At 52.9% G+C, this 25913-nt stretch overlaps 1 protein-coding gene across 1 annotated transcript in view; it reads left to right on the forward strand.

The window, feature by feature from the left end:
- The window catches only part of EIF3B (eukaryotic translation initiation factor 3 subunit B), a 68225-nt gene that overhangs the window by 25809 nt on the left and 16503 nt on the right, over window positions 1-25913 (forward strand). Inside the window, exons 12-13 of the mRNA XM_075318114.1 lie at window positions 24231-24353; window positions 24479-24557. Of these exons, the coding sequence (XP_075174229.1) occupies window positions 24231-24353; window positions 24479-24557 (202 nt within the window). The remainder of the gene's footprint in view (window positions 1-24230; window positions 24354-24478; window positions 24558-25913) is intronic.

Genomic DNA, 25913 nt, shown 5'->3' on the forward strand with positions numbered 1-25913 from the left:
CATAGTCGCATCTTTTGCTCCAGCCTTCGCAGCCGTGAGGGCACTCCAAGCTATCTCAGCTTCTCCGGCTGAGATTATTGCGGTTGCACATAACTCTGCCACGCAGGTTGTGTCCTTCACTTCTCAGGCGTAGGTTTTTTCGTTCTACGCCATGAACGCCGTACCTGGACTCTGCGAGCCGTACAGCGGTAGCAATTCAGTGGCAGTCTGCAGGGCCATGTGGCTACGTGAATGGAAGGCAGGCTCTGCTTCCAAGAAGTTCTTAACCGGTTTGGCATTTTATGGCGACCGTTTGTTTGGCGAGCAATTGGATGAAGTTACTAGACAGTCTCGTCCTTGCCGCAGTCCAAGACCGATGGGTGAGAGACATTCTGTCTCACGGTTACAGGATACAGCTCTGCTCTCGCCCTCCGACTCGTTTCTTCAGAACATCTCCGCCCCCCGAGTGAGCCGAACACTCTGAAGCCTCGATGTCACAAGGAGACTTCCTACCATCAATTGACATCAAGGATGCTTATCTCCATGTGCCGATCACACCCGAGCTTCAACGCTTTCTGCGTTTCGCCATCAGGGAGGAACCCCTTCAGTTCGTGGCACTGCCATTCGGCCTGACGACAGCCCCACGGGTCTTCACCAAGGTCATGGCAGCAGTGGTGGCGGTCCTGCAGGGCCGCTCGGTGATCACTTACCTACACGATCCTCTAGTCAAGACACCCTCCTGGGTGGCATGTCAACACAACCTGACCATTGCTCTGGAGACTCTCCAGGGGTTCGGGTAGATCATCAAAATTCCAGGGTCAAAGCTGACACCGACCCAATCGCTGACTTATCTCGGGATGGAGTTTTATACTCTCTCAGCGATAGTGAAGCTTCCGCTGCATAGTCAGCGTTCACTACAGACAGGGGTGCAATCTCTCCTTCGGGCCCAGTCACCCCTTGAGGCGCCTCATGCACTGTCCCAGGAAGATGGTGACAGCAAGGGAGGCAGTTCCCTTGCGCAGTTTCGTCTGCGTCCGAGTCTTTCGGACACCGCAAATGGGACAGGAGGTCGACGTCCCTAGACAAGAACGTCTCTCTTTCCCTTGCAGCAAAACCTCTCTTCAGTGGTGTCTTCTTTCCACTTCCTGGGCGAAGGAAAAATCCTTCCGGCCCCCAGCCGGGGCTGGGGTCACGACGGACGCGGGTCTGTCAGGGTGGGGAGCGGTCTTCCTCCACCACTCGGCTCAGGGAACCTGGACTCCGACAGAGTCCTCCCCTCGGTTAAATGTTCTGGGGATAAGGGCAGTGGATTTAGCCCTAAAGGTGTTCCAGCGGTAGCTGGACGGCAGGCAGATCCGAATTCAGTCGGACAACGCCAAGGCAGTTGCGTACATCAACCACCAGGGTGGCACACGCAGTCGTCAAGCCTTCCGAGCAGTTCGGCAGATGCGGCTGTGGGCGGAAGCCACAGCCTCCAACTTCTCCGCAGTTCACATCCCGGGCATAGAAAACTGGGAAGCAGATTTTTCTCAGTCGCCAGGGCATGGACACAGGGGAATGGTCTTCACCTGCACGTGTTTCTAGAGATCTGTTGCCGTTGGGGAACGCCGGACGTCGATCTAATGGCGTCTCAGCACTCATTCATGGCTCGGTCCAAGGATCACAGAGCTCTGGCGGCAGACGCGCTAGTTCACGACTGGTCGCAGTTTCGACTGCCTTATGTATTTCCTCCTCTGGCACTACTGCCCAGAGGGTTACGCAAGATCAGGTCAGACTGTCGCCGCGCCATCCTCGTTGCTTCAGACTGGCCGAGGTGATCGTGGTACCCGGATCTGTGGCACCTCACGGTGGGTCAACCGTGGGCACTCCCTGACCGACCTGACTTGCTGCCTCAAGGGCCATATTTCCTTCGGAATTCTACGGCTCTAATCCTCACTGTGTGGTGGCTCCTAGCGTCATCAGGGATATCTCCAGATGTCATTGCCACCATGAGACAGGCCAGGAAACCAACGTCCGCCAAGATCTCTCACAGGACTTGGAGGATCTTCTTATCCTGGTGCTCTGATCAGGGTTTTACTCCCTGGCCGTTTGCCTTGCCCACTTTCTTTCGCAAAGGGTGGCCTTCCTAGTGGCAGTCACATCACTCAGAAGAGTATCTCAGCTGGCAGAGCTGTCATGCAAAGCCACCTTCCTGGTGTTTCACCAGGATAGGGTGGTTCTACGTCCGATCCCGGCCTTTCTCCCTAAGGTATCCCCGTTTCGTCTTACCCTCTTTGGGTCCGCATCCAGTTCACCAATGTGAAAAGGATTTGCATTTATTAGATCTGGTGAGAGCACTCCGGCTCTACATTTCTCGCACGTCGCCCCTGCGCCGGTCTGATGCGCTCTTGTCCTTATCGCGGACCAGAGTAAGGGATTTCAGGTTTTCAAGTCAACCTTGGCTCGGTGAATCAAGGAACCGATTCTTGAAGCATACCGTTCTGTTGGGCTTCCGATTCCTGCAGGGCTGAAGGCCCATTCTACCAGAGCCGTCGGTGTGCTGAGCATTGCGACACCAGACTACGGCTCGGCAGGTGTGTCAGGCGGCTACCTGGTCGAGCCTGCACACTTTCACGAAACACTATCAGGTGCAGGCCGATGATTCGGCAGATGCCAGCCTAGGTAGGCGAGTCCTTCAGGCGGCAGTTGCCCACCTGTAAGAGGGGGCCGTTTTTCGGCTCTTTTATCGAGGTATTCTTTTACCCACCCAGGGATTGCTTTTGGACATCCCAATTGTCTGGGTCTCCCAATGGAGCGACAAAGAAGAAGGGAATTTTGTTTACTTACCGTAAATTCCTTTTCTTCTAGCTCCTATTGGGAGACCCAGCACCCGCCCCTGTTCCCTTCGGGCTGGTTGTTCTTTTGTGTACACATGTTGTTCATGTTGAATTGTTCTTTTGGTTCATGGTTTCAGTTCTCCGAACATCCTTCGGATTGAATTTACCTTAGGCCAATTTATAAGTTTCCTCCTTCCTGCTTTTGCACCAAAACTGAGGAGCCCGTGATGCACGGGAGGGTGTATAGCAGAGGGGAGGGGTTACACTTTTTAAAGTGTAATACTTTGTGTGGCCTCCGGAGGCAGAAGCTATACACCCAATTGTCTGGGTCTCCCAATAGGAGCTAGAAGAAAAGGAATTTACGGTAAGTAAACAAAATTCCCTTCTTTCTCAACTCCTTTTAGTCATTGATGGAGACAGTTGTACATGTGCAGTAGCCATAAGATTGGGATTGGAAGCTGGTTTGTGCATACATACCATTAGACAGTAAATGCTATATATTGGGGTACACAAGATCTGTTTACCTGACGTAGGTCAAACCAGTGCGCCGTTGTTCTTTTATCATGAAGATACTTGCATACATACAGGGAATTTTTTGTTTTTACAATGGTAATCTATGGGTTATATATTCTGCTATATACCTATATAGTTGGATACACTGCAGACATCCACTGAAGGCATAAGATTTACCTCCAGCCTAGGTTATAAATTTGATATTAATATATACTAATTATGATTATCTACAAACTAATACTAAACTGCAAAGACAGTGTTGACGGGGTATTATCTCATTTTCTTTGTCGCTCCTAATTGGGAGACCCAGACAATTGGGTGTATAGCTACTGCCTCCGGAGGCCACACAAAGTATTACACTTAAAAGTGTAAGGCCCCTCCCCTTCTGGCTATACACCCTCCCGTGGGATCACGGGCTCCTCAGTTTTCATGCTTTGTGCGAAGGAGGCACACATACACGCATAGCTCCACTGTTTAGTCAGCAGCAGCTGCTGACTATGTCGGATGGAAGAAAAGAGGGCCCATACTAGGGCCCCCAGCATGCTCCCTTCTCACCCCACTTTGTGTCGGCGGTGTTTGTTAAGGTTGAGGTACCCATTGCGGGTACGGAGGCTGGAGCCCACATGCTGCTTCCTTCCCCATCCCCCTTGGGGCTCTGGGTGAAGTGGGATTTTACCGGTCTCCAGGCACTGAGACCGTGCTCCATCCACAGCCCCTGGAGAATCTGCTGGAATGGAGCTGAGTATCGTCAGGGACAGGCCCTGCTACGTCAAGGTACTCTGTGTCCCCGTACATATCGCGCGCACACCGCAGCGTTGCTGGGTGTGTTAGTGCGCCGGGGACAACAGCGCTGCGCGCTGGTGCCATTCCTATCTACAGCTTTGCTGAGAGGGGACATGTATTTGAAACTGCCGCGCGGCCGCTGTTGTCAGTTTTTTCGCTGCGGCGCGGCTGGGACTTGTGGTGCGCCGGGGACTTCCGCGCTGGCCGTGCATATATCACGGCCGCGCTTATTACTCGAGTCCCCGGCTTTTTTGCGGCCTAGTTTCGTTTCGTTCCCGCCCCCAGGCCTGCCAGCAGGGGAAGGGCGGGACGCTGTACAGAACGTCAGCGCAGAGGGCTGGAGTCTGCTCTGCAAACTCCAGCCCTCACACTGGGCACAGTGGGACGCCAGTTTCCCGCACTTTGTTTGAGGCACGCCCACGGTCCGCCCCTCTTCACAGGACGCCGGCAGCCATTCCTGTGTGCAGTCGGAGCTGGAGAGAGGAGACTGGGAGACCCAGACACGGGATTCTGGTGCCCACACACCCGCTTTTCAGCGGGCGGTAAGCTGCCCTCAAGGGCTGACCCCCACTGGTGCCGAAGTGTATATTGTATTTTATGCTTGCAGCTTTACATTGCACTGTACGGTCGCTGGGGATTCTCTGCTATATACCCTCCTAGATTTCTCAGAGGACACAACAGCATGTCGACCGCAAAAAGCAAAGGTGCCAAGGCACAGGCTTTCTATGCTGCTTGTACCGCTTGTGGGGCTGTTCTACCGGCAGGTTCCACTGACCCCCACTGTGTGCAGTGCTCGGCCCCTGTGGCACTTGCTCGGCCGGGGCCTCTGCTGGAGGTGACCCAGGCAGAACCTCCTGTGAATACTGTCCAGGTGACAGGGACGGAGTTTGCAGTCTTTGCCGACAGATTGTCTGTGACTATGACTAAAATTCTTGAAACATTGCAGTCTAGACCAGTAACTCAGGCCATGGACACTGTTAACTCATTGCTCCCTGGTCCCCCTCAGTCGGAACAGCTCCGGGATCCGGGGGTGTCTCTTGCATCCCAGGGTGATGGCTCTGACACGGACGACAGTCCCAGACAGCCTAAGCGAGCTCGCTATGAGCGGCCCTCGACTTCATCACACTGGTCAGGGTCCCAGCAGGAGGACTCTCTGTATGATGAGGCGGAGATAGCTGATCAGGATTCTGATCCTGAGACCGCTCTCAATTTGGATACACCTGATGGGGACGCCATAGTGAATGATCTGATAGCGTCCATCAATAGAATGCTGGATATTTCTCCCCCAGCTCCTCCGGTGGAGGAATCAGCTTCACAGCAGGAGAAATTCCATTTCAGGTATCCCAAGCGTAAATTAAGTGTTTCTTCGGCGCTCCATTGGGAGACCCAGACGATTGGGTGTATAGCTACTGCCTCCGGAGGCCACACAAAGCATTACACTAAAAAGTGTAAGGCCCCTCCCCTTCTGGCTATACACCCCCCGTGGGATCACGGGATGCTCAGTTTTCAAGCTTTGTGCGAAGGAGGTCAGACATCCACGCATAGCTCCACTGTTTAGTCAGCAGTAGCTGCTGACTATATCGGATGGAAGAAAAGAGGGCCCATATAGGGTCCCCAGCATGCTCCCTTCTCACCCCACTTGCGGTTTGTTAAGGTTGAGGTACCCATTGCGGGTACGGAGGCTGGAGCCCACATGCTGCTTTCCTTCCCCATCCCCCTAAGGGGCTCTGTGGAAGTGGGATCTTACCGGCCCCCAAACCCTGAGGCCGGGCTCCATCCACAGACCCAGAGACCCTGCTGGAGGAGCTGAGTACCGTCAGGGACAAGGCCCTGCAACATTCAGGTACTCTGTGTCCCCGCACAGACAGGCCACGCACACTCCAGACTTGCTGGGTGTGCTAGTGCGCCGGGGGCAGTAGCGCTGCGCGCTCGGGTTAGAGTCACTGCAGCTTAGCTGAGTGATTTTATGTGTTGGGAACTACCGCGCCGGCCGCTCCGGGAGCGGCGGCGCGGCTGGGACTTGTTGTGCGCCGGGGACTCGCGCTGACCGCGCTTTTACGGCGGCAGCGCTCATAAATCTAGTCCCCGGCTTTTGCGGCCTAGCTCCGCTTCGTTCCCGCCCCCACCCTGTCAATCAGGGAAAGGGAGAGACGCTGTTCTATAGTCAGCGCCGAGGGCTGGAGTCTTATTTACATACTCCAGCCCTCTCACTGGGCACAGTGGGGACGCAAGTTTCCCGCTCTTGGTCTAAACACGCCCAGGGCCCGCCCCTCTCCACAGGACGCCGGCAGCCATTCCTGCATGCAGTCTGGCTGGAGAACGGACACAGGCTCTGGGGGACTCAGACAAGGGGCTCTGGCGACCACACACCCGCGTTTACCTGCACACAAGTGCTGGCCCCACTAGTGCCACAGTGTTATTTGGTGCACTTTTTCCCTGTACCATATATATTTATATTGCATATACCCTATATTGCTCTGAGGAGACAACAACATGTCATCCGCAAAACGCAAGGGTGCCAAGGCACAGGCGGTATGCACTGCTTGTGTCGCATGTGGCCAATGACCCCCATTGTGTGCAATGTTCAATCCCTGTGCCACTTCGGCAGCCAGAGCCTATGGTGGTGGTAGCCCAGGCAGAGACGCCTGTGAACCCTGCCCCGGTGACGGGGACAGAATTTGCAATTTTTGCTGATAAGATGTCTGTGACTATGACAAAAATCCTGGAGACCTTGCAGTCCAGGCCAGTTACTCAGACCATGGACACTGCTGTGTCTATGCTCCCCGGTCCCCCTCAGTTGGAACTAATCCGTACTTCAAGGGGGTCCCAGGCATCACAGGCTGGAGACTCTGACTCGGATGACAGTCCCAGGCAGCCTAAGCGGGCTCGCTGGGAAAGACCCTCGACGTCATCACACTGGTCAGGGTCTCAACGAGAAGAGTCTCTGTATGAGGAGACAGAGGTGGGTGATCAGGAGTCTAATCCTGACACCGCTCTCAATCTAGATACCCCTGATGGTGACGCAATGGTAAATGACCTTATAGCGGCCATCAATAGACTGTTGGATATTTCTCCCCCAGCCCCTTCAGCAGAGGAGGCAGCTGCACAGCAGGAGAAGTTCCATTTTCGGTATCCCAAGCGTAAATTGAGTACTTTTCTGGACCACTCTGACTTCAGAGAATCAGTCCAGAAACATCATGCTTATCCAGACAAGCGTTTCTCCAAACGTCTTAAGGATACACGTTATCCCTTTCCCCCTGACGTGGTCAAACGCTGGACCCAGTGTCCAAAGGTGGATCCCCCAATATCCAGGCTTGCGGCTAGATCCATAGTTGCAGTGGAGGATGGGGCTTCACTTAAAGATGCCAATGACAGACAGATGGACCTGTGGTTGAAATCTGTCTATGAAGCTATCGGCGCGTCGTTTGCTCCAGCATTCGCGGCCGTGTGGGCACTCCAAGCTATTTCCGCTGGTCTGGCACAGGTGGACTCTATCATACGTCCAGCAGTGCCGCAAGTGGCGTCCTTAACTACGCAAATGTCTGCGTTTGCGACATACGCTATCAATGCGGTACTGGACTCTACGAGCCGTACCTCAATGGCGTCCGCCAACTCTGTGGTTTTGCGCAGAGCCTTGTGGTTAAAGGAATGGAAAGCAGATTCTGCTTCCAAGAAATGTTTAACCAGCTTGCCGCTATCTGGAGACAGACTGTTTGGTGAGCAATTGGCTGAAATCATTAAACAGTCCAAGGGTAAGGACTCCTCCTTACCCCAGCCCAGATCAAGCAAACCTCAACAGAGGAAGTGGCAGTCGAGGTTTCGGTCCTTTCGAGGCTCGGGCAAGCCCCAATTCTCCTCGTCCAAAGGGACTCAGAAGGAGCAAAGGAGCTCAGATTCCTGGCGGGCTCACTCACGCCCCAAGAAAGCAACCGGAGGAACCGCTTCCAAGCCGGCTGCCTCATGACTTTCGGCCTCCTCTCTCCGCATCCTCGGTCGGTGGCAGGCTCTCCCGCTTTTGCGACATTTGGCTGCCACAGGTCAAGGACCGGTGGGTAACAGACATTTTGTCTCACGGGTACAGGATAGAGTTCAGTTCTCGTCCTCCGCATCGGTTCTTCAGAACTTCCCCACATCCCGACCGAGCAGATGCCCTTCTGCAGGCGGTGGGCTCTCTAAGAGCAGAAGGAGTGGTGATCCCTGTTCCTCTTCAGGAACAAGGGCAAGGTTTTTACTCCAATCTCTTTGTGGTGCCAAAAAAGGACGGCTCATTCCGTCCTGTTCTGGACCTAAAACTGCTCAACAAGCATGTGAACGCCAGGCGGTTCCGGATGGAATCCCTCCGCTCCGTCATTGCCTCAATGTCTCAAGGAGATTTCCTTGCATCAATAGACATCAAAGATGCTTATCTCCACGTGCCGATTGCTACAGAGCACCAACGCTTTCTACGTTTCGTGATAGGAGACGACCATCTACAATTCGTAGCTCTGCCATTTGGTCTGGCGACAGCCCCACGGGTTTTCACCAAGGTCATGGCGGCAGTGGTAGCAATCTTGCACTCTCAGGGACACTCGGTGATCCCTTACTTAGACGATCTGCTTGTCAAAGCACCCTCTCAAGGGGCATGCCAACTCAGCCTGAATGTTGCGCTGGAGACTCTCCAGACTTTCGGGTGGATCATCAACTTTTCAAAGTCCAATCTGTCACCGACCCAATCACTAACGTATCTTGGCATGGAGTTTCATACTCTCTCAGCGATAGTGAAGCTTCCGCTGGACAAGCAGCGGTCACTACAGACAGGGGTGCAGTTTCTCCTTCAAGGTCAGTCGCACCCCTTAAGGCGCCTCATGCACTTCCTAGGGAAGATGGTGGCAGCAATGGAGGCAGTCCCGTTTGCGCAGTTTCATCTGCGCCCACTTCAGTGGGACATTCTCCGCCAATGGGACGGGAAGTCAACATCCCTGGACAGGGAAGTCTCCCTTTCCCAGACGACCAAGGACTCTTTGCAGTGGTGGCTTCTTCCCACCTCTTTATCACAGGGAAGATCCTTCCTACCCCCATCCTGGGCAGTAGTCACGACGGACGCGAGTCTGTCAGGGTGGGGAGCAGTTTTTCTCCACCACAGGGCTCAGGGTACGTGGACTCAGCAGGAGTCCACCCTTCAGATCAATGTTCTGGAAATCAGGGCAGTGTATCTGGCCCTACTAGCCTTCCAGCAGTGGCTGGAAGGAAAGCAGATCCGAATTCAGTCGGACAACTCCACAGCGGTGGCATACATCAACCACCAAGGAGGGACACGCAGTCGGCAAGCCTTCCAGGAAGTCCGGCGGATTCTGATGTGGGTGGAGGACAGAGCATCCACCATATCCGCGGTTCACATCCCGGGCGTGGAAAACTGGGAAGCAGACTTCCTCAGTCGCCAGGGTATGGACGCAGGGGAGTGGTCCCTTCACCCAGACGTGTTTCAGGAAATCTGTCACCGCTGGGGGGTGCCGGATGTCGACCTAATGGCGTCTCGGCACAACAACAAGGTCCCGACCTTCATGGCGCGGTCTCGCAATCAAAGAGCTCTGGCGGTAGACGCCTTGGTGCAAGATTGGTCGCAGTTCCGGCTCCCTTATGTGTTTCCACCTCTGGCACTCTTGCCCAGAGTGCTACGCAAGATCAGATCCGATTGCAGCCGCGTCATACTCGTCGCCCCAGACTGGCCGAGGAGGTCGTGGTACCCGGATCTGTGGCATCTCACGGTCGGCCAACCGTGGGCACTACCAGACCGACCAGACTTACTGTCCCAAGGGCCGTTTTTCCATCGGAATTCTGCGGCCCTGAACCTGACTGTGTGGCCATTGAGTCCTGGATCCTAGGGTCTTCAGGATTATCCCAAGGGGTCGTTGCCACCATGAGACAGGCTAGGAAGCCCACGTCCGCTAAGATCTACCACAGAACGTGGAGGATATTCTTATCCTGGTGCTCTGCTCAGGGAGTGTCTCCCTGGCCATTTGCATTGCCTACTTTTCTTTCTTTCCTGCAATCTGGGTTAGAAAAAGGTTTGTCGCTCGGCTCCCTTAAAGGGCAAGTCTCGGCGCTATCCGTCTTTTTTCAGAAGCGTCTAGCACGACTTTCTAAGGTGCGCACGTTCCTGCAGGGGGTTTGTCATATCGTACCCCCGTACAAGCGGCCGTTAGATCCATGGGATCTGAACAGGGTACTAGTTGCCCTCCAGAAGCCGCCCTTCGAGCCTCTGAGGGATGTTTCACTTTCTCGTCTATCACAGAAAGTGGCTTTTCTGGTAGCGATCACATCTCTTCGGAGAGTGTCTGAGCTAGCAGCGCTGTCATCAAAGGCTCCTTTCCTGGTCTTCCACCAGGACAAGGTAGTGCTGCGCCCCATTCAGGAGTTTCTCCCTAAGGTGGTATCCTCTTTTCATCTAAATCAGGATATCTCCTTGCCTTCCTTTTGTCCTCATGCAGTTCATCGGTATGAGAAGGATTTACATTTGTTAGATCTGGTGAGAGCACTCAGAATCTACATTTCCCGCACGGCGCCCCTGCGCCGCTCCGATGCACTCTTTGTCCTTGTCGCTGGTAAGCGCAAAGGGTCGCAGGCTTCCAAAGCCACCCTGGCTCGATGGATCAAAGAACCAATTCTTGAAGCCTACCGTTCTGCTGGGCTTCCGGTTCCTTCAGGGCTAAAGGCCCACTCAACCAGAGCCGTGGGTGCGTCCTGGGCATTACGACACCAGGCTACGGCTCAACAGGTGTGCCAGGCAGCTACCTGGTCGAGTCTGCACACTTTCACCAAACATTATCAGGTGCATACCTATGCTTCGGCGGACGCCAGCCTAGGTAGAAGAGTCCTGCAGGCGGCAGTTGCCTCCCCATAGGGGAGGGCTGTCTTGCAGCTCTAACATGAGGTATTTCTTTACCCACCCAGGGACTGCTTTTGGATGTCCCAATCGTCTGGGTCTCCCAATGGAGCGCCGAAGAAGAAGGGAATTTTGTTACTTACCGTAAATTCCTTTTCTTCTAGCTCCTATTGGGAGACCCAGCACCCGCCCTGTTGTCCTTCGGGATTTTTGGGTTTTTCTTCGGCGCTCCATTGGGAGACCCAGACGATTGGGTGTATAGCTACTGCCTCCGGAGGCCACACAAAGCATTACACTAAAAAGTGTAAGGCCCCTCCCCTTCTGGCTATACACCCCCAGTGGGATCACTGGCTCACCAGTTTTCTGCTTTGTGCGAAGGAGGTCAGACATCCACGCATAGCTCCACTGTTTAGTCAGCAGTAGCTGCTGACTATATCGGATGGAAGAAAAGAGGGCCCATATAGGGCCCCCAGCATGCTCCCTTCTCACCCCGCTTGTGGTTTGTAAGGTTGAGGTACCTATTGCTGGTACGGCGGCTGGAGCCCACATGCTGTTTTCCTTCCCCATCCCCCTGAGGGGCTCTGAGGAAGTGGGATCTTACCGGCCCCAAAGCCCTGAGGCCGGGCTCCATCCACAGACCCATTGAACCTGCTGGATACGGAGCTGGGTACCGTTCAGGGACATGGCCCTGCACCATTCAGGTACTCTGTGTCCCCGTACACACAGGCACAGCACACTCCAGACTTGCTGGGTGTGCTAGTGCGCCGGGGACAGTAAAGGGTTACAGTCACTGCAGCCTAGCTGAGTGACTTTATGTATTGGGAACTACCGCGCCGGACGCTCCGGGAGCGGCGGCGCGGCTGGGACTTGTAGTGCGCCGGGGACTTAGCGCCGACCGCGCTTTTACGGCGGCGGCGCTTATAAATCCAGTCCCCGGCTTTTGCGGCCTAGCTCCGCTTCGTTCCCGCCCCCACCCTGTCAATCAGGGTAGGGGAGAAACGCTGTACAATCAGCAGCGCCGAGGGCTGGAGCCTTATTTACATGCTCCAGCCCTCTCACTGGACACTGTGGGACGCCGGTTTCCCGCTCTGACTTGGGGGCACGCCCACGGCCCGCCCCTACCCACACGAGCTGGAGAAGGACGCCGGCAGCCATTCCTGCAGTCCGAGCTCAGAGATCGGACTCTGGGCAACCAGGCACAGGACTAGGGCGACCACACACCCGCTTATAGGCGGGCGGTAAGCGGCACCTGAAGTGCTGACCCCACTAAATACCGCAGTTGTCCATTTGTATTTTATGCTTACACTGCATAGGTCGCTATTTTTGGCTATATGCCCTCTTAGATGGCGACACATCAGCAGCAGGAAAGCAGGGGTGCTAAGGCACAGGCTTTCCATGCTGCTTGTATTGCATGTACGGAAGTGTTCATGTGTATTTATGCTTGTATGCTATACACTGCACTGTACGGTCGCTAGTCTGGGCTATTTTCGCCTAGAATGACTAGACTACAGCAGCAGAAAAGCAAGGGTGCTGAGGCACAGGTTTTTTCTATGCTGCTTGTATTGCAGGGGTTGCAGTGTTCATTTGTACTTATGCTTGTATGCTATACATTGCACTGTATGGTCGCTATTCTGGGCTATATTCCCCTAGATGGCTAGTCTACAGCAGCAGAAAAGCAGGGGTGCCAAGGCACAGGCTTTCTATGCTGCTTGTATTGCATGTGCTGCAGTGTTCATTTGTACTTTATGCTTGTATGCTATACATTGCACTGTACGGTCGCCATTCTTGGCTCTATATCCTAGATGGCTAGTCGGCAGCAGCATATAAGCAACACAGGCTTTCGATGCTGTTTTTACTGCATGTGATACTGTTCCACGGCACTGAACCCCATTGTGTGCAATGCTCCCCTGTAGCACTTGGTCAGCCGGGGTCTCTACTAGACGTGGCCAAAGGAACCACCTGTCAACCCTGTCCAAGGACAGGGATGGAGTTGCAATGGGATAGAGACTTGCAGTCCGGACAGGCCATGGGCAATCTGGATCATTGCTCCCTGGCCACCCTCATTTGGAATAAAATCGGTGCTCCGGGGGGGTCCCAGGAGGCTCTCTGTATGATGAGGCAGACGTAGCTCATCAGGACTTTGATCCTGACACCGCTCTCACTCCGGATACACCGGATGGTGACGCCATAAGGAATGATCCTATAGCGTCCATCAATGGAATGTTGGATCTTTCTCCCTCAGCTCCCCCAGCGGAGGAGTCAGCTTCACAGCAGGAGAAGTCCCATTTCAGTAGCTCAAACGTATATTGAGTATTTTTCTGGCCACGCTGACTTCAGAGAAGCAGTCCAGGAACACCACGCTTACCAGATAAGCGTTTTCTCCAAACGTATTAAGGATACACGTTATCCTTTTCCCCCTGACGTGGTCAAGCGCGGGACCCAGGGTCCAAAGGTGGATCCCCCAATCTCCAGGCTTGCGGCTAGAGCATAGTTGCAGTGGAGATGGGACTTCACTTAAAGATGCTAGACAGATGGACTCTGGTTGAAATCTGTCTATGAGGCTATCGGCGTGTCGGTTGCTCCGGCATTTACAGCCGTATGGGCACCCTAAGCTTTTCAGCTGTTCTTGCACAGCTGGTCTTGAGCATATGTACATTTGTGCCGCAGGGGCGTCCGTAACCTCGCAATGTCTGCATTGCGACTTACCCTATTAATGCTGTCCTGGAAGGACAGTCGAGGTTTCGGTCCTTCCCAAGCTCGGGCAGGTCCCAATTGTCCTCGTCCAAAAGAGCTGAAAAGCCTCAGAGGGGCTCAGCTTCCGGGGGCTCAATCACGCCCAAGGAAGGCAGCCGGAGGAACCGCTACCAAGGCGGTCTCCTCATGACTCTCAGCTCTCTCATCTCTCCGCATCCGCGGTTGATGGCAGACTCGCTCGCCTTTGGCGACATTTAGCTGCCACAGGTCACAGACCGGTGGGTGAGGGACATTGTGCCCACGTGCACAGGACAGAGTTCTGTTCTCGTCCTCCGACTCGATTCTTCAGAACGTCCCCACCTCCCCACCGAGCCGATGCTCTTCTGCAGGCAGAAGGAATGGTAATCCCTGTTCCTCTTCAGGAACAAGACACGGTTTTCCTCCAATCTGGTTGTGGTGCCAAAAAAGGACGGCTCTTTCCGTTCCGTTCTGGACCCAAAACTGCTCAACAAGCACGTGGAGGCCAGGCGGTTCCGGATGAAACCCTCCGCTCCGTCATTGCCTCAATGTCTCAAGGAAATTTCCTAGCATCAATAGACATCAAAGATGCTTATCTCCACGTGCCGATTGCTACAGAGCACCAACGTTTTCTACGTTTTGTGATAGGAGACGAACATCTCCAGTTCGTAGCTCTGCCATTTGGTCTGGCGACAGCCCCACGGGTGTTCACCAAGGTCATGGCGGCAGTGGTAGCAGTCTTGCACTCACAGGGACACTCTGTGATCCCTTACTTGGACGATCTACTTGTCAAGGCACCCTCTCAAGAGGCATGCCAACTCAGCCTGAATGTTGCGCTGGAGACTCTCCAGACGTTCGGGTGGATCATCAACTTCTCAAAGTCAAACCTGTCACCGACCCAATCACTAACGTATCTTGGCATGGAGTTTCATACCCTCTCAGCGCTAGTGAAGCTTCCGCTGGACAAGCAGCGGTCACTACAGACCGGGGTGCAGACTCTCCGTCACGGTCAGTCGCACTCCTTAAGACGCCTCATGCACTTCCTCGGGAAGATGGTGGCGGCAATGGAGGCGGTTCCGTTTGCGCAGTTTCATCTGCGTCCTCTTTATTGGGACATTCTCCGCCAATGGGACGGGAAGTCAACATCCCTGAACAGGAAAGTATCCCTTTCACAGACGGCCAAGGACTCTCTGCAATGGTGGCTTCTTCCCACCTCATTATCACAGGGAAGATCCTTCTTACCACCGTCTTGGGCGGTAGTCACGACAGACGCGAGTCTGTCAGGGTGGGGAGCAGTGTTTCTCCACCACAGGGCTCAGGGTACGTGGACTCAGCAGGAGTCCACCCTTCAGATCAATGTTCTGGAAATCAGAGCAGTGTATCTTGCCCTACTAGCCTTCCAACAGTGGCTGGAAGGGAAGCAGATCCGAATTCAATCGGACAACTCCACAGCGGTGGCATACATCAATCACCAAGGGGGGACACGCAGTCGGCAAGCCTTCCAGGAAGTCCGGCGGATTTTGATGTGGGTGGAAGCCACGGCCTCCACCATATCCGCAGTTCACATCCGCGGCGTAGAAAACTGGGAAGCAGACTTCCTCAGCCGCCAGGGCATGGACGCAGGGGAATGGTCCCTTCACCCGGACGTGTTTCAGGAAATCTGTAGCCGCTGGGGAAGGCCGGACGTCGACCTAATGGCGTCCAGGCACAACAACAAGGTCCCAACCTTCATAGCACGGTCCCGCGATCACAGAGCTCTGGCGGCAGACGCCTTAGTGCAAGATTGGTCGCAGTTCCGGCTCCCTTATGTGTTTCCACCTCTGGCACTCTTGCCCAGAGTGCTACGCAAGATCAGATCCGACTGCAGCCGCGTCATACTCGTCGCCCCAGACTGGCCAAGGAGGGCGTGGTATCCGGATCTGTGGCATCTCACGGTCGGCCAACCGTGGGCACTACCAGACCGACCAGACTTACTGTCCCAAGGGCCGTTTTTCCATCGGAATTCTGCGGCCCTGAACCTGACTGTGTGGCCATTGAGTCCTGGATCCTAGGGTCTTCAGGATTATCCCAAGGGGTCGTTGCCACCATGAGACAGGCTAGGAAGCCCACGTCCGCTAAGATCTACCACAGAACGTGGAGGATATTCTTATCCTGGTGCTCTGCTCAGGGAGTGTCTCCCTGGCCATTTGCATTGCCTACCTTTCTTTCTTTCCTGCAATCTGGGTTAGAAAAAGGTTTGTCGCTCGGCTCCCTTAAAGGGCAAGTCTCGGCGCTATCCGTCTTTTTTCAGAAGCGTCTAGCACGACTTCCTAAGGTGCGCACGTTCCTGCAGGGGGTTTGTCGTATTGTACCCCAGTACAAGCGGCCGTTAGATCCATGGGATCTGAACAGGGTACTAGTTGCCCTCCAGAAGCCGCCCTTCGAGCCTCTGAGGGAGGTTTCACTTTCTAGACTATCACAGAAAGTGGCTTTTCTGGTAGCGATCACATCTCTTCGGAGAGTGTCTGAGCTAGCAGCGCTGTCTTCCAAGGCTCCCTTCCTGGTCTTCCACCAGGACAAGGTAGTGCTGCGCCCCATTCAGGAGTTTCTCCCGAAGGTGGTATCCTCTTTTCATCTTAATCAGGATATCTCTTTGCCTTCGTTTTGTCCTCATGCAGTTCATCGGTATGAGAAGGATTTACATTTGTTAGATCTGGTGAGAGCACTCAGAATCTACATTTCCCGCACGGCGCCCCTGCGCCGTTCGGATGCACTCTTTGTCCTTGTCGCTGGTAAGCGCAAAGGGTCGCAGGCTTCTAAGGCCACCCTGGCTCGATGGATCAAAGAACCAATTCTTGAAGCCTACCGTTCTGCTGGGCTTCCGGTTCCATCAGGGCTGAAGGCCCACTCAACCAGAGCCGTGGGTGCGTCCTGGGCATTGCGACACCAGGCTACGGCTCAACAGGTGTGCCAGGCAGCTACCTGGTCGAGTCTGCACACTTTCACCAAACATTATCAGGTGCATACCTATGCTTCGGCGGACGCCAGCCTAGGTAGAAGAGTCCTGCAGGCGGCAGTTGCCTCCCCGTAGGGGAGGGCTGTCTTCGCAGCTCTAACATGAGGTATTTCTTTACCCACCCAGGGACAGCTTTTGGACGTCCCAATCGTCTGGGTCTCCCAATGGAGCGCCGAAGAAGAAGGGAATTTTGTTACTTACCGTAAATTCCTTTTCTTCTAGCTCCTATTGGGAGACCCAGCACCCGCCCTGTTGTCCTTCGGGATTTTTGGGTTTTTTCGGGTACACATGTTGTTCATGTTGAACGGTTTTTCAGTTCTCCGATGTTACTCGGAGTGAATTTGTTTAACCAAGTTATTGGCTTTCCTCCTTCTTGCTTTTGCACTAAAACTGGTGAGCCAGTGATCCCACTGGGGGTGTATAGCCAGAAGGGGAGGGGCCTTACACTTTTTAGTCTAATGCTTTGTGTGGCCTCCGGAGGCAGTAGCTATACACCCAATCGTCTGGGTCTCCCAATAGGAGCTAGAAGAAAAGGAATTTACGGTAAGTAACAAAATTCTCTTCATTTCTGGACCACTCTGACTTTAGAGAGGCAATCCAGAAACACCACGCTTTTCTTCGGCGCTCCATTGGGAGACCCAGACGATTGGGTGTATAGCTACTGCCTCCGGAGGCCACACAAAGTATTACACTAAAAAGTGTAAGGCCCCTCCCCTTCTGCATATACACCCTCCGTGGGATCACGGGCTCTCTGTTTTCAAGCTTTGTGCGAAGGAGGTCAGACATCCACGCATAGCTCCACTGTTTTTAGTCAGCAGCAGCTGCTGACTATGTCGGTTGGAAGAAAAGTGGGCCCATATGGGGCCCCCAGCATGCTCCCTTCTCACCCCACTCTTGTCGGCGGTGTTTGTTAAGGTTGAGGTATCCATTGCGGGTACGGAGGCTGGAGCCCACATGCTGCTTTCCTTCCCCATCCCCCTGAAGGGCTCTGGTGAAGTGGGATCTTACCGGTCTCCAGGCACTGAGACCGGGCTCCATCCACAGACCCAGAGAACCTGCTGGATATGGAGCTGAGTATCCTCAGGGACAGGGCCCTGCAACGTTAAGGTACTCTGTGTCCCCGTACACATCGTGCACACACACACCAGCATTGCTGGGAGTGTTAGTGCGCCGGGGACAACAGCGCGGAGCGCTTGTGCTTTTATTCACTGCAGCTTAGCTGACTGAATTTATGTATTGGGAACTGCCGCGCCGGCCGCTGCTGGGTGTTTTACACTGTGGCGCGGCTGGGACTTGTGGTGCGCCGGGGACTTCCGCGCCGGCCGTGCACATAGGACGGCCGCGCTTATACTCGAGTCCCCGGCTTTGCGGCCTAGTTTTCGTTTCGTTCCCGCCCCCAGCCCTGCCAGTCAGGGGAGGGGCGGGACGCTGTACAGAAAGTCAGCGCCGAGAGCTGGAGTCTGCTTTGCATTCTCCAGCCCCCTCACTGGACACAGTGGGAAGCCAGTTTCCCGCTCTTGTCTGGGGCACGCCCACGGCCCGCCCCTCTTCACAGGACGCCGGCAGCCATTCCTGCACGCAGTCTGGGCTGGAGAAGGGAGACAAGCTCTGGGCAACCAGTCACAGGATTCTGGCGACCACACACCCGCCTTTGTGCGGGCGGTAAGCAGCACCTGAAGTGCTGACCCCACTAATGCCGAAGTGTCCATTTGTACTTTATGCTTGTATGCTATACACTGCACTGTACGATCGTCTTGGCTATATACTCCTAGATGGCTAGACAACAGCAGCAAAAAAGCAAGGGTGCTAAGGCACAGACTTTCTATGCTGCTTGTACTGCATGTGCTGAAGTGTTCATGTGTACTTTATGCTTGTATGCTATACATTGCACTGTACGATCGCTATTCTTGGCTATATACTCCTAGATGGCTAGACAACAGCAGCAAAAAGCAAGGGTGCTAAGGCACAAGCTTTCAATGCTGCTTGTATTGCATGTGCTGAAGTGTTTATTTGTACTTTATGCTTGTATGCTATACATTCACTGTATGGTCGCTATTCTTGGCTATATGCTCCTAGATGGCTAGACAACAGCAGCAAAAAAGCAAGGGTGCCAAGGCACAGGCTTTCTATGCTGCTTGTACTGCATGTGATACTGTTCCACACGGCAGGTTCCACTGACCCCCATTGTGTGCAATTGCTCAGCCGGGGTCTCTGCTACAGGTGACCAAAGGAAACACCTGTGAACCCTGTCCAGGGACAGGGACGGAGTTGCAGTTTCGGCTGATAGATTGTCTGTGACTGTGACTAACATCTTAGAGATTTTGCAGTCCAGACAGACCATGGGCAATGTGGATTCAATGCCCCTGGCCACCCTCATTTGGAACAAATCAGTGCTCCGGGGGGGTCCCATGCATCCCAGGGTGCAGGCTCTGACACGGACGACAGTCCCAGACAGCCTAAGCGAGCTCGCTGGGAGCGGCACTCGGCTTCATCACTGGTCAGGGTCCCATCAGGAGGACTCTCTGTATGATGAGGCAGACGTAGCTGATCAGGACTCTGATCCTGAGACCGCTCTCAATCCGGATACACCGGATGGTGACGCCACAGTGAATGATCTTATAGCGTCCATCAATGGAAGGTTGGATATTTCTCCCTCAACTCCTCCAGTGGAGGAGTCAGCTTCACAGCAGGAGAAATCCCATTTCAGTATCTCAAGCGTATATTGAGTACTTTTCTGGTCACTCTGACTTCAGAGAAGCAGTCCAGAAACACCACGCTTATCCAGATAAGCGTTTCTCCAACCGTATTAAGGATACACGTTATCCCTTCCCCCCTGACGTGGTCGAACGCTGGACCCAGTGTCCAAAGGTGGATTCCCCAATCTCCAGGCTTGCGGCTAGATCCATAGTTGCAGTGGAAGATGGGACTTCACTTAAAGATGCCATTGACAGACAGATGGACCTCTGGTTGAAATCTGTCTATGAAGCTATCGGCGGGTCGGTTGCTCCGGCATTCGCAGCCGTAGGGGCACTCCAAGCTATTTCAAGCTGGTATTGCGCAGGTGGACACTGTCACATGTACATCTGTGCCGCAGGTGGCGTCCTTAACCTCGCAATGTCTGCATTGCGACTTAAGCTATTAATGCTGTCCTGGACTCTACGAGCCGTACGTCAGTGGCGTCCGCCAACTCCGTGGTTTTACGCAGAGCCTTGTGGTTGAGGATTGGAGAGCAGATTCTGCTTCCAAAAAACTGCTCAACCAGGTTACCATTATCTGGTGACAGACTGTTTGGTGAGCGATCGGATGAAATCATTAAACAGTCCAAGGGTAAGGATTCTTCCTTACACCAGCCCAGATCAAACAAAACCCCATCAGAGGAAGGGACGGTCGAGGTTTCGGTCCTTCCCAGGCTCGGGCAGGTCCCAATTGTCCTCGTCCAAAAGGACTCCAAAGGCTCAGAGGGGCGCAGATTCCTGGCGGGCTCAATCACGCCCAAGGAAGGCAGCCGGGAGGAACCGCTACCAAGGCGGTTTCCTCATGACTTTCAGCCCTCTCTCTCCGCATCCGCGGTCGGGTGGCAGACTCCCCCGCTTTGGCGACATTTAGCTGCCACAGGTCACAGGCCGGTGGGGTGAGAGACAGTTTGTCTCACGTGTACAGGATAGAGTTCTGTTCTCGTTCCCCGGCTCGATTCTTCAGAACTTCCTCACCTCGCGACCGAGCCGAGACTCTTCTGCAGGCAGAAGGAGTGGTAATCCCTGTTCCTCCTCAGGAACAAGATACGATTTTTACTCCAATCTGGTTGTGGTGCCAAAAAAGGACGGCTCTTTCCGTTCCGTTCTGGACCTTAAACTGCTCAACAAGCACGTGAAAACCAGGCGGTTCCGGATGGAATCCCTCCGCTCCGTCATTGCCTCAATGTCTCAAGGAGATTTCCTAGCATCAATAGACATCAGGATGCTTATCTCCACGTGCCGATTGCTCCAGGGCACCAGCGTTTGCTACGATTCGTTATTGAAGACGAGCATCTTCAGTTCGTAGCCCTGCCCTTTGGTTCTGGCGACAGCCCCACGGGTTTTCACCAAGTTCATGGCAGCAGTGGGAGCAGTCCCGCACTCTCAGGGTCACTCTGTGATCCCTTACTTGGACGATCTACTTGTCAAGGCACTCTCTCAAGAGGCATGCCAACACAGCCTGAACGTGGCGCTGGAGACTCTCCAGAGTTTTCGGGTGGATCTTCAACTTTTCAAAGTTAAGTCTGACACCGACCCAATCGCTGACATATCCTGGCATGGAGTTTCACACTCTCTCAGCGATAGTGAAGCTTCCGCTGGACAAACAGCGGTTCACTACAGACGGTGGTGCAGTCTCTCCTCAAGGCCAGTCACACACCTTAAGACGCCTCATGCAGAGGCAGTCCCTTTCGCGCAGTTTTCATCTGCGTCCGCTTCAATGGGACATTCTTCGCCAATGGGTTGGGAAGTCGACGTCCCTAGACAGGAACGTCCCCCTTTCTCAGACGGTCAAGGACTCTCTTCAGAGGGGTCCACCCTTCAGATCAATGTTCTGGAAATCTGGGCAGTGTATCTTGCCCTGCAAGCCTTCCAGCAGTGGCTGGAAGGCAAACAGATCCGAATTCAGTCGGACAACTCCACAGCGGTGGCATACATCAACCACCAAGGCGGAACACGCAGTCGGCAAGCCTCCCAGGAAGTCCGGCGGATTCTGATGTGGGTGGAAGACAGAGCATACACCGTATCCGCAGTTCACATCCCGGGCGTAGAAAACTGGGAAGCAGACTTCCTCAGTCGCCAGGGCATGGACGCAGGGGAATGGTCTCTGCACCCGGACGGGTTTCAAGAAATCTGTAGCCGCTGGGGGAGGCCGGACGTCGACCTAATGGCGTCTCGGCACAACAACAAGGTCCCGATTTTCATGGCACGGTCTCACGATCAAAGAGCTCTGGCGGCAGACGCCTTAGTTCAGGATTGGTCGCAGTTCCAGCTACAGATTGCCGCCGCGCCATCCTCGTCGCCCCAGACTGGCCGAGGAGGTCGTGGTACCGGATCTGTGGCATCTCACGGTCGGTCAACCGTGGGCACTACCAGACGGACCAGACTTACTGTCCCAAGGGCCGTTTTTCCATCTGAATTCTACGGCCCTGAGCCTGACTGTGTGGCCATTGAGTCCTGGATCCTAGCGTCTTCAGGATTATCTCGAAAGGTTATTACCACCATGAGACAGGCTAGAAAACCATCCTCCGCCAAGATCTACCACAGGACGTGGAAGATATTCTTATCTTGGTGCGCTGCTCAGGGAGTTTCTCCCTGGCCTTTTGCATTGCCTTCTTTTCTTTCCTTCCTGCAATCCGGGTTGGAAAAAGGTTTGTCGCTCAGCTCCCTTAAAGGACAAGTCTCAGCGCTATCTGTATTTTTTCAGAAACGCCTAGCACGACTTACTCAGGTACGCACGTTCCTGCAAGGAGTTTGTCATATCGTCCCTCCTTACAAGCGGCCGTTAGAGCCCTGGGATCTGAACAAGGTTCTAATTGCCCTCCAGAAGCCGCCTTTTGAGCCTATGAAGGATATTTCCCTTTCTCGTCTTTCACAGAAAGTGGCCTTTCTAGTAGCAGTCACGTCTCTTCGGAGAGTGTCCGAGCTAGCGGCGCTCTCATGCAAATCTCCCTTCCTGGTGTTTCACCAGGACAAGGTGGTTCTACGTCCGATTCCTGAGTTTCTCCCTAAGGTGGTATCCCCCTTTCATCTCAATCAGGATGTCACATTACCTTCCTTGTGTCCTCATCCAGTTCATCAATTTGAGAAAGGTTTGCATTTGTTGGATCTGGTCAGAGCACTCAGGATCTACATTTCCCGCACGGCGCCCTTACGCCGCTCGGATGCACTCTTTGTCCTTGTCGCTGGTCAGCGTAAAGGGTCGCAAGCTTCCAAATCCACCCTGGCTCGGTGGATCAAGGAACCAATTCTTGAAGCCTACCGTTCTGCGGGGCTTCCGGTTCCTTCAGGGCTGAAGGCCCATTCTACCAGAGCCGTAGGTGCGTCCTGGGCATTACGGCACCAGGCTACGGCTCAGCAGGTGTGCCAGGCGGCTACCTGGTCGAGTCTGCACACCTTTACCAAGCATTATCAGGTGCATACCTACGCTTCGGCGGACGCCAGCCTAGGTAGACAAGTCCTTCAGGCGGCGGTTGCCCACCTGTAGGACAGGGCTGTTTGACGGCCCTATCACGAGGTATTCTTTTACCCACCCAGGGACTGCTTTTGGACGTCCCAATTGTCTGGGTCTCCCAATTAGGAGCGACAAAGAAGAAGGGAATTTTGTTTACTTACCGTAAATTCCTTTTCTTCTAGCTCCAATTGGGAGACCCAGCACCCGCCCTGTTTTCTTAGGGATTTTTGTTTTTTTCGGGTACACATGTTGTTCATGTTGAATGGTTTCAGTTCTCCGATGTTTCTTCGGATTGAATTTGTCTTTAAACCTGTATTGGCTTTCCTCCTTCTTGCTTTTGCACTAAAACTGAGGAGCCCGTGATCCCACGGGAGGGTGTATAGCCAGAAGGGGAGGGGCCTTACACTTTTAAGTGTAATACTTTGTGTGGCCTCCGGAGGCAGTAGCTATACACCCAATTGTCTGGGTCTCCCAATTGGAGCTAGAAGAAAAGGAATTTACGGTAAGTAAACAAAATTCCCTTCTTTATGACTTACTCGATTTCCATTGACCGGACTGTAAATCTGTATGCTGCCTCCTACACATTGGTAATGGTGCCAGGCAGGACCCTTTTTCAATTTAGTCACAGGTCCCGCTAATGCTACCATAAGCTCACACCTGAGGATGTGCCATAAATGTCCCGAGATGGGAACTCGCCTTTAAAGGGAACCAACCAGCAGGATTTTCCTATATAAAGTAAAGCCAGAGCTATACTGGTGCTAGGATGCTGAATCTAAGCATAGCTTTTGTTCTGAGATTGGATGTTTTATTTCAGAAATATGTGCAACTAAAGTTCCAGCAATGCACTGCTTTTGATTGACAGGTGCAACAGGAAGGGAATATGTGGGTGGGGTTTAGATATATATTCCCGCCCCTGTCTGTCTGCCTGGATCGCAATGTCTGACGACGACGGGGGGTTTATTAAGGCCAGACAGGCACAGGTGCGGGAATAGATGGTTAGACCCCACCCACATATTCACTTCCTGTTGCACCTGTCAGATAGCAGTGCATTGCTGGAACTTGCACATATTTCCAAAAATCTTTTTTTATATGTGTATATATATATTTACAAAATAAAACATCTAATCTCAGAACAAAAGCTGTGCTTCCATTCAGAATCCTAGCAGCAGTATAGCACTGGCTTTACTTTATATATGAAAATCTTGCAGGGTTGTACCCATTAAGCCTTCTTGGGTTTGTAGCCTTTTGCAATATAGATGCAGTAGTTCTCAAACTCTAATAGTCGAGCTCCCCCCCCCACCCCGTTAACAATAGTTGGCCAAATGATTGATCAGCAGGCTGCGCTCTGCCGACTCCCCCAAACCGTACGTTTTCTGTTCTGTAGATGGCATCATCGCCTTTGCTTGGGAGCCCAATGGAAGCAAGTTTGCTGTGCTTCATGGAGAAGTTCCTCGGATATCGGTATCATTCTACCATGTCAAGAACAATGGGAAAATAGAATTGATAAGTAAGTTCATAATATTAGTTGCGGTAGTATTGATTAAAAAGAAAAAAAACAACAACATTTTATCTGATTTTTATAACCTTAGTTTACCTGTACTACATTCTTATTTGTGTGCTTTTTCTTTTCAGAGATGTATGACAAGCAGCAAGCTAATACAATCTTCTGGAGTCCACAGGGTCAGTTCTTGGTCCTTGCAGGTTTACGAAGGTGAGAATAATGTGTGTAAAGTTGAATTTTATGTTTTTAATTATTTTATGTCGAGAAGCGTTTTAAAGGATTCCTTGAGAAGGGTTGTTCTCTACTTGGACAGCCCCTTCTCATTTGCCATGTTCGCCCCAGAAAACTGAATAAGCCTATACTCGCCACCAGTGCAGCCTCGGTTAGTGATGTGTGAAGTTGCATTCCCTGGACCCACGTGACATTATGACATCCAAGCCCTGCGATCAATCAGCGCTGGCTTCCTTTTCCCCCGCCTTTGGACATTTGAGCAGGAAGTCAGAGCACTGCTCACATTCTGCTGAAATGTCTGAAGGTGCGGAGACAGACGCCGAGCGCTGATTGTCATGACACCTGCAACCAATGTCATGTGGGCCCTGGGAACGTCACGTCAGTCATTGCTGGATCCGTGGCCGCACCGATGGGGAGTATAGGCTTATTTACAACAAGGGGAATGAGTGCGGATTGTCATCCGCATTAAACATCCCGTTTAAATGCTCAGTGTCTATTGAAGAAGCTTGTGCTAATATGATCTCCAATGTCATGACAAGATTGGAAAACTTGCCCAAGCTAGTCATAAAAGCACAACGTTTCTTCCCCTGATGGCAATCATATCCGAATGAATCTTTGAGAGATCCAAATACACTATGTGCAGAATTATTAGGCAAATGAGTATTGTGATCACATGATACTTTTTATACATGTCGTCCTACTCCAAGCTGTATAGGCTGAGAGCCAACTACCAATTACGTAAATCAGGTGATGTGCATCTCTGTAATGAGGAGGGGTGCGGTGTAATGACATCAACACCCTATATAAAGGGTGCTTAATTATTAGGCAACTTCCTTTCCTTTGATAAAATGGGTCAGGAGAGATTTGACGGGCTCTGAAAAGTCCAAAATTGTGAGATGTCTTGCAGAGGGATGCAGCAGTCTTAAAATTGCCAAACTTTTGAAGCGTGATCACCGAACAATCAAGCGTTTCATGGCAAATAGCCAACAGGGTCGCAAGAAGCGTGTTGGGCAAAAAAGGCGCAAAATAACTGCCCATGAATTGAGGAAAATCAAGCGTGAAGCTGCCAAGATGCCATTTGCCACCAGTTTGGCCATATTTCAGAGCTGCAACGTTACTGGAGTATCAAAAAGCACAAGGTGTGCCATACTCAGGGACATGACCAAGGTGAGGAAGGCTGAAAACCACCACCTCTGAGCAAGAAACATGAGATAAAACGTCAAGACTGGGCCAAGAAATATCTTAAGACTGATTTTTCTATGGTTTTATGGACTGATGAAATGAGTGACTCTTGTTGGGCCAGATGGATGGGCCAGAGGCTGCATCAGTAAAGGG

The sequence above is a fragment of the Anomaloglossus baeobatrachus genome, chromosome 7 (genome assembly GCF_048569485.1).
Source record: "Anomaloglossus baeobatrachus isolate aAnoBae1 chromosome 7, aAnoBae1.hap1, whole genome shotgun sequence".
Taxonomy (NCBI): Eukaryota; Metazoa; Chordata; class Amphibia; order Anura; family Aromobatidae; genus Anomaloglossus; species Anomaloglossus baeobatrachus.